Raw genomic sequence first — 17,203 nt, 5'->3', positions numbered from 1 at the left:
TGCCACTCTCTGCTGCAATCCTGGCTTGTAATTAACAGTTTTAGGCAGTGTTTACAAACAAACTAACCAGCTTCTAATAGGCTCAGCTAAGCATAGTGAATGAGTCATTCAGAGTATGCAGGGGGCCTGCAGAGGGTGTGTATCGCTTCTACCAATCACAAGCAGCCCTGCACATTCCACACAATCAAGCTTTAGCCCGACAAACAGGACAGAGGAAAGATACATTGATTTATTACAGAGACAGTGCAGTTAGGAAAGACTGCAGTAAGCCAGAGCAGATTAGAACAGGCATAGGAACTTATAGGATAGAAGAACTAAGGCTGAAAAATTTGTTACAGAGTCTCTTTAAATGCCTTTTATGGATTCTTAATAGTGATAAGCACGAATTCCGTACAATTAATTAATACGTAATTTCGCACCAACAGTAAAAAAATTGTTATGAATTTCGTACGTGAGCGTAATCAGGAACCGTAATTTCATACAGGCTTTAATAGCAAAGACTTCGTACTATTTGAGATAATGGATTTTGAAAATGCAGTGGAAAAATGTTTTTTCAACTGTCATTTTTCTGAGTTTAAAGAGACTCTGTAACAAAATTTTCAGCCTTATTTCTTCTATCCTATAAGTTCCTATACCTGTTCTAATGTGGTCTGTCTTACTGCAGCCTTTCCTAGTTGCACAGTGGCTGTATTATCTCTGTTATATACTGTAATCAAATCTTCTTTCCTCTGACGGCTTTGTCAGGCTCAGGCACTCAGGCTGGAATGTGCAGCTCTGCTTGTGATAGGATAGAAGCTATATCACATTCTGGTAACAGCTATATCATTTGTTTGTAAACACTGCCTAGAACTGGCAATTACAAGCCAGGATTGCAGCAGGGAGTGGCAGAAACAGCACAGAGGGGCCCAGGAGAAAATAATGAATAGAATGTTATGCTTTTTATTGTAAGAATTTTAGAGTACAGATTCTCTTTAACCAGTTCGCATTCAGTCGTTTTTCGCTTCATGCATCCGAACAATGTTCACCTCCCATTCATTAGCCTATAACTTTATTACTACTTATCACAATGAACTGATCTATATCTTGTTTTTTCCGCCACCAATTAGGCTTTCTTTGGGGGGTACATTTTACTAAGAGCCACTTTACTGTAAATGCATTTTAAAAGGAAGAATAAGAAGAAAACGGAAACAAATCATTATTTCTCACTTTTCGGCAATTATAGTTTTAAAATAATACATGCCTCCATAATTAAAACCCACGTATTGTATATGCCCATTTGTCCCGTTTATTACACCATTTAAATTATGTCCCTATCACAATGTATGGCGACAATATTTCATTTGGAAATAAAAGTGCATTTTTTCCATTTTGCATTCATCACTATTTACAAGCTTATAATAAAAAAAAAAAAAGAAATATTTCATCTTTACATAGATATTTAAAAAGTTTAGACCCTTAGGTAAATATTTGTGTTTTTTTTTTTTTTTTAATTGTAATGTTTTTTTTTTTTTTTAATTAAACATTTTATGTGGGTATTTTTGGGAGGGTGGGATTGAAATTGTATTTTTTTTGTAAATATATGTGTATTTTTATTTTTATTTAACATTTAGATGTAGTTTACTTTTTGGCCACAAGATGGCAGCCATGAGTTGTTTACAGTGACGTCACTCTAAGCGTACCACGTACGCTTAGAGCGACATAGGAGGCAGAAAAAGCGTAGCTTCCGAGAGAAGCTGTCGCTTTTTCTGCGGGGGAGAGGAATCAGTGATCGGGCACCGTTGCCCGATTCACTGATTCACTGGCTAACAAACCGCCGGCCGATCGCGCGCGTGCACGCGCGCGATCGGCCGCGTGGACGCGCAGGAGCGCACATGGCTTCCTGGACGTGAGTTTCACGTCCAGGAATGTGAAATAGTTAAGAAACATTTTTCCTTTGCATTTTTTCAAAATCCATTTTTTCAAAATCTAGTCTCTTTTTAAAAAAATATTTTTTCACCTTGTTCCATCATTCTCCTCAAAAAAACATTGCATTTTTGTAACTAAGGAAGGTACGCTCCTTACATGGCAGTGCGCACTGCTATGTAAGGCGTGCATAACGTGCACTACAGAACATTAAGCTGCGCTGATGAACTAAGCCCTTGGATCTCAATTTTTGGTGTTTATGACTAAAGACTAAATTTGTTCTCTCTCCACAGGTTCTACCTTATAAGTGGAGGGGTCCCTTTTATTATTTGTGGTGTTACTGCAGCAACCAACATAAAAAACTATGGGAACGAAGACCATACTTCCTAGTAAGTGACTTTTTAATGTGTTTATATCATATTCATTATAGTCCACATTGTATTGCAGGAAAACTTAGAGCTGTTTCATTAGATTGGACACTGAGCAATAGAACTTGGGTGTTCTAAAGATTTTTAGTTTTAGTGAGTTGTCTAACAAATTCCATTGTTTCTGAAGCTGTCAGTGGAACATTTGGGGAGATCTGACTACCCACGTCAATCAGTCACATAAGGGGCCAAGTTCTAAAACAGAGTTTAAGCTGCAGCCCAAATGGATTATTGAATGTGCTCACAGCAAACTGGAAGTTAAATGTGTAAGACTCACACAGGAAAAGAACAGACAACCAGCACTACAAGCCAAAGCCATCAGTGTGATCAGGTCTCCTGGTATGTCCACAAATCAGCATGCTCTGGGGAAAAAAAATGACTGTTCATTGAAGGCTGGGGAAGGAGAGGAGGAAAAAATTGTCTGGCTCAATTTTTAAGTTGCATGCAATTTGCAACAAATATGCTAAATTAGTTGAGTTAACATGCCAAAATGTACAATTAATAAAAAATACTTTAATGATCGTGTTCAGCAGTTATGACACTGGGACAGTACCCTAAAAAAGGATGACTAGAGGTGGCCACACACCATAAAATTAAAAGATCCAATTACTCACCAATTCGATAATTACGATCGGTTGTCCCAAAAAAGAGAGCTTTTCTTTGTTTTCGATCGAGAAATCCGATCACATTTCCCGTTTTTTTTTTTTTTTTTTTTTTTGGGACATTGGACATGTTGGATATTTCAGACCAACTTTGTCAAGAATTGTATGGTGTGTGATGGATTGTCAGTTACTTGATGTACAGTTCCAATCAATTTTTTTCTGAGATTTCAATTATTTTGTTCATGATTGGGCTAAAATTTAACATAGGTGTGTGGTACATTGGTCAGATTTTGAATTGTTACAATCAGTCAGAAAAATTGATTGCTATTCTTGAATTGAAAAATCGAGATTTTCTTTGTTTTTGATGGAGAAATCTGATCTTGTCAGATCTGACAATGTCAGAAACCCTTCATCTGTTGTATGCTTGTTCAGGGTCTATGGCTAAAAGTATCAGAGGCAGAGGATCTGCAGGACAGCCAGGCAATTGGTATTGCTTACAAGGAAATAAATATGTCAGCCTCCAAATCCCTCTCGCTACAGTTGTCCTTTAAGACCAGGTAATGGCCAGTTTTGCATCACATAGCATTACGTTTCTCAAATTACAAGTATTCATTAGTGTTGAGCTTGTAGGTGTCAGTCAATAGCCGCATGCCATCCAATTGGTCAGAAGCTACTGGAATTCAGGTTCTGGCATTGGGTCTACTGAAAAAAACATCCCATACCTCCCAATATTTGGGAATGGTAAGTGATACCTTGTAAGGTGCCCACTCATGACCCAGTCTTGATTGTACAATCTTACCATTTCTTTGTAGTATGAGGACCCACCTAAAGTATTCATCGAAGTATGTTCACTCTGTTTATCCTCCTCCTACTACATAGATTTGGTAAAATTATCATTAGTGGGCACCTGTAATGCAAAAATATTTGTGCAAATGGCATGCCTACCAAAATAGCCAGTCCAGTTATGATGGCCTTGAAGACTCCCTTCATGGTGACTTCCGGTTCCGGCGCCCGCGAGGTGGATGTGAGTCGCTAGAGCTCCGGCAGACCGTTCTCCACAAAGGCCGCGTTAACGGCAATCAGCCCGCCCACGGACCCGCAAAACACCCGTGGTGACCCAGGTGACTCTCCCCATACCATACCCTAATCGATGGAACGCTATCTTACGCGCTCGGAAACGAAAACACGCGGAGGCCAGGGGAGGCACACAGCCAAGATGGCGGGCGGGAGAGCAGGCAAAAGATCTGCGAAGGCAGCTGGAGATGCAGACTCCCAGTCACAGTACCAATCCTCAGAAGCGGACTCGGGAGAAGAGTTTGCGGGGGACACTGAGCAGAGTACGCACATCCAAATAAACTACAGGAGACTGGCAGAGGAAGTAGGCAGAGCTCTGATGCCTGAGTTACAGGCCACAATTCAAGATACAATAAAGAAGACCCTGCAGGGAATAAAACAAGACCTACAGCAGCATGCTAAACGCCTGAGGGACACTGAACAGCGGGTAAGCAACTGGGAAGACGACCTTGCTAAGGCTAAAGATCAGATTGATTCTCTAACTAAAGACAATGCAATTTCACATGCTAGAATTGAGGACCTTGAAAACAGGTCCCGGCGCAATAATATCCGCCTGGTGGGCCTTTCGGAAGACGTCACTGATAGCCAATTGATGTATATCTGCTCCACGGAAATACCAGCAGCCTTGGGCATAGACTCCCCGCTTAAAGTCGAGAGAGCGCACAGAGTGGGACAACTGAAAGCAAAAAGAAATCGCGCACTCCCCAGGATGATTATGATACGTTACCTGGACTTTGCAGACAAAGCAAGGCTGATGAAAGCCTATCGCACACAAGATCATACCATGGAGCTTCACAACTCCACGATAAGGCTTTTCAACGATTATTCAGCAGAAGTGTCCAAGCGAAGGCAAGCATATGCGCCAATTTGCAACGCTTTAGCAAGCAGAGGCTTCAAGTTTATGCTTCTCTACCCTGCAACACTCCGCGTCACAGATGCCGAGGGAAACCAAGCCTCATTCTTCTCTCCCAAAGACGCCCAGAAGTTCCTTCAGAGTGCCTCAAGTCCTACAAGATCTTCATCCTCTACACCTCAACGCCAGATGTCCTCCCCTCATGCTCCAGGGGACGAAGGAGTCTGATGGAGTAAACATCATCCTTATTTTGAGATACTACAAGTGCCTTAAACTTGCATCACAGGCCTAGTGGAATGGTTTTGACGGAGCCCTGAAGGAGGTGAGAAGACACCACCGGGGAAGAAGTGAAGTTCACTCACGGGAAATGTACTGTATTTTTTCTCTTATTAGCTATCTAGTTACCACATGTCTCCCTGAATCAAGGGGGATTGTTCATAGGGAAAGAGGGGAAAGGGGGATAGGGGTTTTAGGGGGAGGGAACGAGTCACTCTGGTGCTTAGGCTATGTTGGGTCTGAATCTGTTTTATCTATGTATAAGTTGGTATCTAGCTCCTCTGCCATAAGGGTCAAGCCGTAACATGCGAATTATATCCTGGAATGTGAAAGGCCTCCAATCCCCGGGCAAAAGATCAAGAGTCCTTAATCACCTAAAAAAATTAAACCCAGATATTTGCTTTCTGCAAGAGACCCATCTAGAACAAAATCAATTCAACTACATGAAAAAAAAATGGGTGGGAGAAGTTTATGGAGCCCCTGCTATTCAAAAGAAAGCAGGAGTCTTAATTTTAATCAATAAACGTCAGCAACTAGAGGTATTAACATGTGAGGCTGATCAATATGGCAGATGGGTAGCATTAACAGTGAAATTAGCAAATGATTCTCTAATCTTATGGAATGTATATGCCCCAAACGAGCAAAACCAGAGTTTTTTCGATAGTATACTCTCTAAAATCTCTAAAACCACTTCAAATAATCTTATTCTCGGAGGGGACATGAACTCAGTCATAGAGGTTGACGAGGATAGATCTAGCAAAAGAGGGCAAATTAAAGCACACGACAAGAGACTTGTCCCCTTGATGGAAGCCACCAATCTCATTGACCCCTGGAGATTCTTAAACCCATCTTTGAAAGAGTACACGTTCTACTCACACAGACATAAGACACACTCTCGCATAGACCTCTTATTGATAAGGGAAACCCTTACAGCAAGGCTACAAAAGGCGACCATAGAAGACATGGTCATATCCGACCATGCACCCATTACCCTTGAACTGACAGATATCACCCCGAGAGGCACTGACATACTATGGAGATTCCCAGCTAAATTATACCACGATGAAAATTTCACTAATTTAATGAAGACTTGGTGGCTTGAATTCATGGGAGACAACGCTCAGCATACCAATGACCCTCTACTCCTATGGGAAACCTCCAAAGCAGTGCTTAGAGGTAAAATCATTGCCTATTTAAAAGCAAAAAAATCTGAGACGAACAAGCAATATGAAAAGGCAGTAAAAAAGGTTAGAGATGCCTACAAAACCTATAGAGCAAATCCAACGGATATAAATCGCAGAGAATGGGTAAAAACAAAATTAGAGGGGGACACTTGGTTCAGGGTTAGAGAAGAATTTTACAGGCCCTATAATAGCCTTTATTTTTATAAACACGGAGAGAAAATAGGCAGACTGTTGTCTTCCTTGGCAAAAAGTAATCTATCTGTAAAAAAGCCCATTGTAGTAAAAGACAAGACAGGATCCTTACTTCACCATCCTGCTAAAGTATGTAATCTCTTTGCTGAATACTACCAGGGCTTATATTCTTCCAAAAACAACTCCCAGGAAGAATTAAATGCCTTCTTAGACCGGCTTAAATTGAAGACACTGTCACAAGATGACTGTGACTCCTTAAACGGAAATATCACCTTATCAGAAGTCACTATAGCCATCACTTCACTAGCCCTAGGTAAAGCTCCGGGCCCTGACGGCCTATCAGCGGAATATTTTAAAATTTTAAAATCAGACATAGCCCCTACTTTGGTTCAGGTATATAATAACATCTTACACACCGGAAGCTACCCCTCCACTGGTCGTCTGGCCCATATTAAAATCATTCCTAAGGGAGGTAGAGACCCTTATCAACTTAGCTCCTTTCGGCCCATCTCACTAATAGATCTAGATGTTAAGCTATTATCCAAAATACTAGCAAATAGGTTGGCAGATATTATGCCACAGCTGATACACCCCAACCAAGTTGGGTTCACAAGAGGTAGGGCGGCAGTGACCAATATCCGCAAATTGATCGCAGTACAAGAACAGACAAGGGCCTACCCACTAACATACAAATCAGCAGCGCTGCTGAGCATTGATGCTGAAAAGGCATTTGACCAGGTGGAGTGGGACTGGCTGTTTGGGGTATTGACGCGTCAAGGCTTTCATGGACCATTTATAAATGCAATCAGAGCAATGTACACAAATCCAAGAGCCCAAATATCTCTCCCAGGCTTCCTCTCCAAAACGATAGACCTAAAACGTGGAACGAGACAGGGGTGCCCCCTGTCTCCATTATTGTTCAATCTGGCCCTAGAGCCTCTAGTAATCCTGCTCAGGAAAAAACTTAAGGGCATACAAATTGGGGAGGTTGAGGTCCAGCAAGCAATCTTTGCGGACGACATCTTACTATTTCTATCCGATCCAATTGTTCAAATCCCTATAGCTTTACAAACTATAGAAGAAGTGGGCAATTTCTCAGGTTTCACAATAAATTGTTCTAAAAGTGAATTAATGCCCCTTTCGTCTAAAGCAGACACCACTTCCTGGGCTTCCCTGGGTGTTAGGTTAACTAACTCAACGGTAAAGTACTTGGGAATCACCTTTTCCAGAGACCCCACTCAATTGTATAATCTAAATTTCACACCTCTAATCAGAAGCATTAAAGCTCAATTGGAGAGATGGCATAACTTGCCTCTTGGATTTGCGGGTAGAGTAGCACTGGTCAAGATGGTCTCCATGGGGAGGCTTCTTTATCCACTGCAAACAATCCCGTTGCTTCTTAAACATCAAGATGTAACCTTAATTAATTCCCTCTGGTCAAAATTTATTTGGCGCTCAGGGAAGTCCAGGATGTCAAGAGCCAAATTGTCACTTTCAAAACCACTAGGGGGCCTCAACCTTCCATCGGTGAGAGAATATAATTTGGCCTCTCTTCTACGCCATGTCCACGATTGGGTCACAGGGAATCAGAACTACTCAAACACAAAACTGGAAGGGGAACAGGCCCTCCCTTGGTCACTCTCAGGCTTGCTACATGCCCAATTTAAAAACTTACCGCAGCGTTTAAAGCACAATGCAATTTTCAGAGATACGATTGCAACCTGGAAGGCAGTACGGAAAAAATGCTCTCTCCCATTTAAAATATCAAAATACCTTCCAATTTGGGGCAACCCAAATTTCCCGGTCAGTATTCAGCAAAAAGAATTTGCAAGATGGGAGGAAAGGGGATTGAAAAATCTGGGTAATATGTTTGATCTTCACAAGGGCGAATGGCTAACTTTTAGGGAGTTGAGGGAGAAATTTGGCTTGCCTAAAGGCGATTTTTTGTCTTATGCCCAAGTCCGATCCATGGTCTCTCATAATCTGTGTTTACCCACAGCACTAATGATACCTACTAAATTCGACACAATATTGAAACCAGGATGTGCGACCCGATCACTCGCAGAATTCTACCAGGCTCTTAAAGATGTAGACAGCAATTCCACAGCTGAAAAGGCCATGAAAAAATGGGAAAGCATCTTACAGAAGGAAAGGATAGGGGAAAAGATTTTAGTAGGGAACATGGTAGTAAGAAATGTTATCAAAGATGAGAAATGGAGATCATCTCACTTATTGTTTATCCACAGAGGTAAATTTGCCTTTAACATTAAATATAAAAATCCACCTACCCATTATAACCCCTGGTGCCCTAAATGCAAGTTGAAAGATGCAAGCCTATACCACTGTATGTGGGAATGCCCTCATACACAGTTATTCTGGGACGAAGTGGCAAAATATGCAAATAAGATCTGTAAAAAAAAGATTGTAAAAGATAATATCTTGTTCTTGTTCAACTACACAGACCCCACTATAGTAGATCCTTTTAGAACCCCTTCGGCACTATTTCACATTATCTTGATAGCAGCACGTCGAGTGATTTTAAATAAATGGTTGGATCCCCTGCCTCCAGATGTAAACTTACTTGCTAAAGAAATCTCATATTTCTTTCTCATGGAACGATTAAATACCCTCCAAGCAAAGGAACAGCGGACAAAAACTTTTTTCAAGATTTGGAGAAAATTTATCCTTCATCACTACACTCCACAACAGGTTGAGGCTCTTATGAGGGACTTCATGTATACCTCGTGGTATTGCCTGGAAGACCTAGGGGACAACCTAGGTGCTTTAAAAGTACCATCCAGAAGATAGGCCCTGTTTAGGACTCAGAACAGTTTTTCTCTTCCTTTTGGTTATTCTTGCACAGAAGTGACTCGTAGGGTGGGAGGGGGGTTGGGTTAGGGAGGGAGGGGGGGGGGAGGGATCTCCTAGGGGTTGATTGGGGATGAAAATGAGAAATCCCACAGTTTGTCTCTAATACCTTGCTGTTTTTCAATTGATGTTGTTGTTTGTCTTTTTTCAACTACTGAGCAAACTAAATAAAAATTGTTTTAAAAAAAAAAAAGACTCCCTTCATTGGTCTCAGGATAATGCTAGAGCAGGGATGTTGAACTCCAGCCCTAAAGGGCCGAGATCCTCAACTCACACGTTTTTGGCACCATTTTACATTACATTTTAGGCTGTTGCTTTTCTCAAGCCTTCCATTTTAACTCAATTTGCAGTGTCAGATTACTTCTACTGTTGCTGGGCAGTATGGTGGCATAGTGGTTAGCGCTTTTGCCCTGCTGCATTTGGGTCCTGGTTTGAAACCTAGCCAGGGCACTATCTGCAAGGAGTTTGTATGTTCTCCCCGTGTCTGTGTGGGTTTCCTCCGGGCTCTCTGGTTTCCTCCCACACCTCAAAAACATACAGATAAGTTCATTGGCGTCCCCCTAAATTGGCCCTAGACTACGATACATACACTACACAATAGATACATAGACATATAACTATGGTAGGGATTCGCTTGTGAGCCCCTCTGAGGTACAGTTAGTGACAAGACAATATACTCTGTACAGGGATGCGTAAGATGTCGGTGCTATATAAATATTAAATAATCAGGGGTATAGCAATAGGGGGTGCAGAGGTTGCGACCGCATCGGGGCCTTTGGGCCAGAGGGGCCCTATAGGGCCCTCCCTGAACTTCAGTATTAGCTCTCTATTGGTCCTGTGCTCATAAAAATAGTAATCATTAACAAACTGTTCCCCATCCGCTTCTTGCACCTCTGACACTGTAGTTGCAATTGGCATGTTTCGGTGCACCGTATCAATTGTTATGTATAGAGTGCTTGGAGGCCCCAATGTAAAATTTGTATCGGGGCCCACAGCTCCTAAGCTACGTCACTTTAAATAATAATAATGCTCAGCCACAGTAGATGACTTACACTGTTCGTGTTGCTTCTGCCCAGCCTCACCAGATGACTTCTGCTATTCCTGTGCAGCCTCACCTGATGGACAGTATTTTTTTCAACCAAACTATGTAACTATTACATATGTTGCTGTTGTCATTGCTGTTTCCACCTGGTATCACCCGATGACTTCTGTTGGTACTACCCATCTTCATCTGATGACTTCAGTTGTTTCTGACCAGGCTCACCAGATGACTCCTACTGCTTAGTACCATTAGGTGACTGTTACTTCTGCCCAACCTTACTAAACATCATCTACTGCGGCTGGGCAGCTTCATCTGAAGACATCTGTTGTGCCAATTACTTCTGCCCAGCCTTGCCAGACATCATCTACTGCTTCTGTTAAGCGTCACTTGAACATCTGTTGTCCCTTTTGCTTCCACCCAGCATTACCAGATGACATCTGGTGCTCTTGTCCAGGCTCTTCTGATGGCATCTTTCAATCTTGTTGCCTTTGCCAAGTCTCTCTCATCTGACAAGTTCTGCTGCCTCTGTCCATCCTTGTCTGATCACAACTGTTGCTTCAGCCCAGCCTTACTAGAGAATTTTGGTACTCCTGTGCAGCCTCACCTGATGACATTTGTTTCTGCTACTTCTGCTCAGCTTCTGTCTTCTTCCACCTTTTCTCAGCAATTGTTATTCTAATCCTAGAGATCTCCTGTAATCTAGGTGTCTGGAATTGTTATGGTCATTCTGGGGCTCATACTGCCTGAAGTCTTTGCACCTTTCCCTAGGACATAGTCATCGCTGTCAGTAATGCTACGAGAAATACCAGTCCTAAGTTTATTGTGATTTGCTAAAGACTCTTCTGTCTGTTGGCTTTCCAATGGCCTATAATTCCTGCTGCTTTGTTGACTTCAGTCGTTGTAAGTTTGTGACCTCCCAGAGGTGGGGGACTGGGCTTCTTACTTTCCTGCATAGAATTGTCATATTAGTAGGGAACTTTCAGTGGGATCCACTGGAGTTGCCAGTGTTCTCAAGTAGTCTAAGGCAATGGCTGCATTAAGGTGCTTCTAGGTCAAGATACCACCTTTTGTCTGTATGTCTTCTGTCATTTACTCATAGTGGCACCTGTAAGGATCCCTTCTGTAGTGTATTCTGTCCGTTGCAGTGGAGCAGCAAACGGACAGTTCTGGCTTATCTGCTTGCATTCGGTTGTGCATTTGCAATGGGTCTCATTGTCATTTGCAATCGCTCTGCAGTTCTGGGCAGCTCAGGATGCTGTCATCATTCCACCAATTGCTTGTTGCAGCTGAGCTGCGGCCAGATAGGCCTGGATTTCCTGCATGCATGTTGTTACATAATACTGCATGTATTTCTTATGGGAGTCCTTTGCATTAACAGCCAGCTAGCAAATGGTAATCAAGCCAGCTCAGGATTGAGTGATTACTATTCAGCTGTATGGAGATTTGTATACCTGCAGCCATTGGCTGATGCCAGAATAAAAGTCTGCCTCCCAATTCATACCTTGCCCGTCATAGTGGTCAGTACGCTGATCTGCTGGGCACCTTGTTACTCTGTATAGTTCTGTTATTGTAGTTCTATGCAACCTTATTACTTGTGCTTTAGCTAGTTCTTGAAAAATATATATGCAGACTTGCTAATATATATTTATCCGTTAATTGAGACGTTTGTTATTTTTCTTATTATTGTGTATTGATGGACGTTCGCTGCATCCGTGGTGGGTCAGTGAAGTCCATTATCCAGATAGCTTGAATTCTGTCATCACCATGTTGGTGACTGGTAGTATTCCTGCTACTCTATTTTCTGGGAACGTAACTATAGGCTGCAGTTGCTATTAGTTACGTTCTATCCTGTAGTCTTTCCTGGGTGGATGCTTGCTGGTGACTGTTAGCCTGCTTGCTCTGCTTCTGTGGACGTGACTGTGAGCTGTGGTTGCTACTAGTTATGCTCCAATCTATAGTCCTGTCTTGTACCTGTCTGAATGCTTGCTATCGTTAAGGCAGCACAGTGTGAACTAAGACAGCGCAACATCGCACTGCACTGCCATTGTATTTTATTTGTAGCGATATCGGAAGCCCAGACCTGAAATTGCTCTGGGAAGCCTGTGTAACCTTTTCCATTATCCAGCTCTTGGCCTTGTTGCGCTGGGTGGTCAGAAAGTATGACCTCCCCCCACCCAGCATTACAGCACCTTTCTTTCTTTTTTCCCTTTTTCTGGTTGTCTGAAGCGGTGGTCAACATCTCTGATGGGTGGTAATCATGATGGCCCAAAGTACTGGGATGAAGGGATTCCTTTTTTGCATTTTAACAGCCTTGGTACTGGATCAAACCCAACCAATATCCATGTACACAGGAGACCAGGATATCTTTTTCCTGGCGAAGCCAGGCTTGAAAGCCTGAGTCGAATTGCTCACACAACCTCAGGTAGATCACCAAATAGAGGAACAGGCAGCACACCACTGGCTTTGCAGTGGTACATATATTGTTGAACAGAGCAGAACGCTACAAGTTACAGACTGAACAACCCTCATCCGGTCTTACTAGATCACTTCTTCAAGGATGTTACCCTGCATTGGGGAAAGTAATTCGATCTGAGACTGCTTCTTAAGGTTGCAGTTTTTCACTTGTATATTGCACACTTTTATTTCTATAAACACAAGAAAACCCCCAATTCACAAAACAATTGTGCACTTAGTGTGCACACAACCACTGCCCACACTACGCCCACAGCTGCTTCCAGATCCGTGCATGTTTACAACCTTTGGTTAGTATATAAGATTATTTAACCACTTCAGCCTACAGTGTTGTTTCACCTTATGCATCCGAGCAACTTTCAGCTCCCATTCATTCGCCACTAAGTTTATCACTACTTATCACACTGAAATGATCTGGATCTATATCTTGTTTTTTCCACCACCATTTAGGTTTTCTTTTGGTAGTACATTTTGCTAAGAATTATTTTATTCTAAATCCATTTTAACAGGAAGATTAAGAAAGAAATTGAGAAAATTCATTATTTCTCAATTTTTGGCCATTATAGTTTGAAATTAATGCATGCTACCGTAATTAAAACCCATGTATTTTATTTGCTCATTTGTCCCGGTTATTACACCATTTAAATGATGTTCCCAGCACTATGTATGGCGCCAATATTTTATTTGGAAATAAAGGTGCATTTTTTCCATTTGCGTCTATCACTATTTACAAGCTTATAATTTAAAAAAAATATAGTAATAAACTCTCTTTACATGCATATAAAAAAAAGTTCAGACCCTTAGGTAACTATTACTGTTGTTGTTGTTTTTTTAATTGTAATTTTTTTTTTTTTATTAAAATTTTGATTTGGGTAATTTTTGGTGTTCGAGCTAAGCAGTTAAATTTAAATGTAATAATGTGTTTATTTACTAAAAAATGTGGATGTAGTTTTACTATTTGCCTACAAGATGGCCACAGTGAAAAAATGTTTTTGTCCTCGTTCACTTCCAGGAACCATAAAGAGGACGGGAAACTTTTTTTTTGCGCAGAAAGACTGTGGCCTCTGATAAGAGGCCGTTGGTTTTTCTGGCAGGGATCAATGAATGGGAACCATGTTCCCATTCACTGATCTCGGGGATAACGGAAGGCGGCGGGAGCGTGTGCAGGCACGTGCGCGATCACGTTCCCGGTGCAGCGGCAGCAGGGCAGGCTATCTGGACAGATAAATCCATCCAGATAGACCTAAGTGGTTAAATTTAATTTTTTTGATTGGTGTATTATTGCACAGAGTGGCCATCGGTTCTCTACATGTAAGCAGGAGCGTAACTAGAGGGTAGCAGATCACTAGGGGGCCCAGTGCTGGTTGGGGCCCAACTACTAACATTCCCCTCCTCCAATACAGGGGACTATCCTGCAGATCAGGTGTTTTTGTGGCCACACTTGTTATGACCCTTGTGAGATGGGCCCCCAGGCTGTGAGAGTCACCAGGGGGAGGCAAGGGAAGGGTGTAAATATTGGGGGCCCTATCAAAGTTTCACTGGGGGGCAACATGAACTGCTACGCCACTGCATGTGAAATCCAATACAGTGGGGGGTTAATAATGTGCTTATAAACGGCAGTTGGATCCTAACATTTGTTAGGTATTTGTTTTGGCCTGAGGGTTCTTTGAAGAAAATGACAAAGACAACACTAGGAGTTCAATGAGCCGTAAAGTTTGAGAACCACTGTTATATAAGATTGCGTACTGTAGAAAAGGTATAGAAAACCTTTAACTTCTTCTCTGCCTGAATACTGATTCTCCATTTTATAGAGGAGACCAGGTGATGTGGTAACAATTTATTCTTGTGGGTGTTTTTACTGATAGCGGTTGATTAATTCTTTTCAATAATAAACCATTAACTTGGCAAGACAAAAAAAAAAAAAAATCAAGTGTTACATAAAACACTCTTGTGCAATGTGCTACAATTAAAGCAATATATTTTATCCCAGCCTAATGTGTCACTTGACTATTGGCAAAGATATTATATAGGAGTGAGTAACTTGATGACATGAAATATAGCACTTTTGAGGTTACCAGCTGTGTCACTGCGAGGAGGCTGAGATGTAATATAAAGGAGAGCATGGAGAGCGTGTCAATAATTCAACTGAAGATGTGCCAGAAGATTTCTGACAAACGCAGTTCATGGCTTCGAGACTGCGAAACCAGTCGTTATTTCACCATATATTGTTTGGAAAAATGTTTGTTTAAATTTTGGACTTGCCAATATTTTGTACATATCTCAGAATAATATTTTGATAGAAAAACAGAAAGGGACCGTGGCCGTTTGGGAAGCTCACATCAAGCTGGAACACTAGCACCATTAAAAACAACTAGGTTGCAAAATTATGCGATTGAAAAAAGGGGATGTTAGCTTTCAGAATGGATTGCATGCAATAGCATTGTGTACTAGACCCTCACACCAGCGATGAGGTCTCCCAGTTAACGGTAAGGGTTCCTACTCTGCTTACACCAGTCAGCACACAAGCAAACATTTTATGCTCATAACCTGTGATTCCCGCTGAGGCCTGTCAGGTTCATCTAAACTAGGGAACACATGCATGCATATTAATCAGTCTAATGGTGCGCATAAATGGTACAATTTTTTTATTAGATAATTTTGTTTGATTATTCCATTAGATCGAATATAAAGATTTTTTCCAACATGTCTGATCAGATTTGTATTGAAAAAACTGGATAATCGATTCTTTTTTCTTGATCGAAAAAAATATTCTTTTAAACTTTTGATCGCTTTGTTCAAATAAATGGGAAAATTGAACGTTTTTATTGTACCTTTTATGTGCACCATTAATTTGTCAGTTTGCCTATATTAGATCCTATGCTGCACTTGTGGCTGTTCTAGCCTGATGCGGCGTAGGATCTACGTCGCCCGCCGTTACCGCTCCCGACGCGATCCTGCACACCCGAGAGAGGAGATTAAGCTGTCATATGACAGCTGAGCTGACATCTCCCCTCAGTGATCAGAAGCCATCGCTTATGCCTTCTGATCTTGTGATCATTATGATTGCTGGCAGATCATAGTGATCACTGTGACAGCTGCGTCGGAAGGGGGGGGGAGAAGAGGATCCACTCACCTCCTTGACTTTCCCACGATGATCGGCGCTCCCCTCCGCTCTTGCCAGCATCCCCGTTCGCTCTGACATCAGTCCTGGGTCCCGGCTTGATGATGTCATCAAGCCGCGACCCAGAACTAAGAGTCAGTACGAGCGGGGATGCCGGCCCAAGTGGAGGGGTCTACTGCGGCTTACCCCTGGCGCCTGGGAGGTGAGTAAAGACTGCTGCACACGGGGGGGGGGGGGGGATACCTGGCCACACAGGGGACATGATGCCCAGCAAGCCGCGGCAGGCATCTGGCTGCATGACCCCCCTCCTAACACCCCCTGCATGCAAATTTGCTTGGTCCTTAGGCATTAGGTGGCCGGTCCCCAAAGGGTTAACTCATGCTGTAAATGGGCTGTACTTGCACAGGGGACAGGAGAGCTACAGGCAGCCTTCTTCTATTGATTGTTTGTATGTAAATTTGATCACTCCCCTCCCCTCAGCATCTGCTATTCCATTTAAAAACATGATCATTAAGCAGGATGAACATGGTCCATCCTCTCGTGTGTTTGGGAAGCTGCCTCAGTAAGAAAGGGTCAGTCTTGTGATTAATTTTGTCTTTACTTACAAATATTTTGTGGAATAAATTGCAATCTGCTTTCTCTGCTCTGCTATTAAGCATTGAAAGATAGAGCTTAATCATAAAAAAGTGTGGAAACAGGCAGAAACAGTTGATGAAATTAGCAACTAGCAGGGATGGTCGTAGGCAGCCAACTTCGCTACGCTGGAACTACGCGTATTTTTAAGCAAATACGCTTCACAATCTACGGCTATGTAATCAGAAACTTCACTACATTTGCATTTCGTAGACTACGTGTTAAATTATGCAAGCTTCGCGTAGTGCGAAGCGTAGTTGATGCGACCGCTTATGCCCTTATGCGGGAAAATTTCCGCAATAATCTTCAACCTATTTGCGAATATAAACTAATATAAGCGTACATTCCACCTTCCAATGCGGAATTGTATGCCTCTAAAAGGGCAATAATATTTCTGCGCATGCGCAATGATCCATATAGATGCAGTTACCGCACGCGTAGTTGACTTCGCAATACATACGTCAACTATGCGTAGCAGGCGAAGCTTCGCATAGTGGGACTACGACTACGTGGAAATGCGTACGTGTAGTTCTTAACCTTCGCCTACGAACTACGATGC

At 42.2% G+C, this 17,203-nt stretch overlaps 1 protein-coding gene across 11 annotated transcripts in view; it reads left to right on the top strand.

Moving 5' to 3' along the window:
- Window positions 1-17,203, top strand: part of ADGRA1 (adhesion G protein-coupled receptor A1) — a 1,508,265-nt gene that overhangs the window by 1,375,256 nt on the left and 115,806 nt on the right. For all 11 annotated transcript variants that reach the window (XR_011024437.1, XR_011024435.1, XR_011024438.1 and 8 more), the window contains one exon: window positions 2,196-2,291. Coding sequence is in view for 2 of the 11 variants with exons in the window: in XM_068257544.1 (XP_068113645.1) it covers window positions 2,196-2,291 (96 nt within the window). In the remaining 9 variants the exon portion in view is untranslated. The remainder of the gene's footprint in view (window positions 1-2,195; window positions 2,292-17,203) is intronic.

The sequence above is a fragment of the Hyperolius riggenbachi genome, chromosome 10, assembly GCF_040937935.1.
Source record: "Hyperolius riggenbachi isolate aHypRig1 chromosome 10, aHypRig1.pri, whole genome shotgun sequence".
NCBI classification, from domain to species: domain Eukaryota; kingdom Metazoa; phylum Chordata; class Amphibia; order Anura; family Hyperoliidae; genus Hyperolius; species Hyperolius riggenbachi.
The sequence above is the reverse complement of the archived record's forward strand: the minus strand, read 5'-3'. Positions and strand labels throughout refer to the sequence as shown.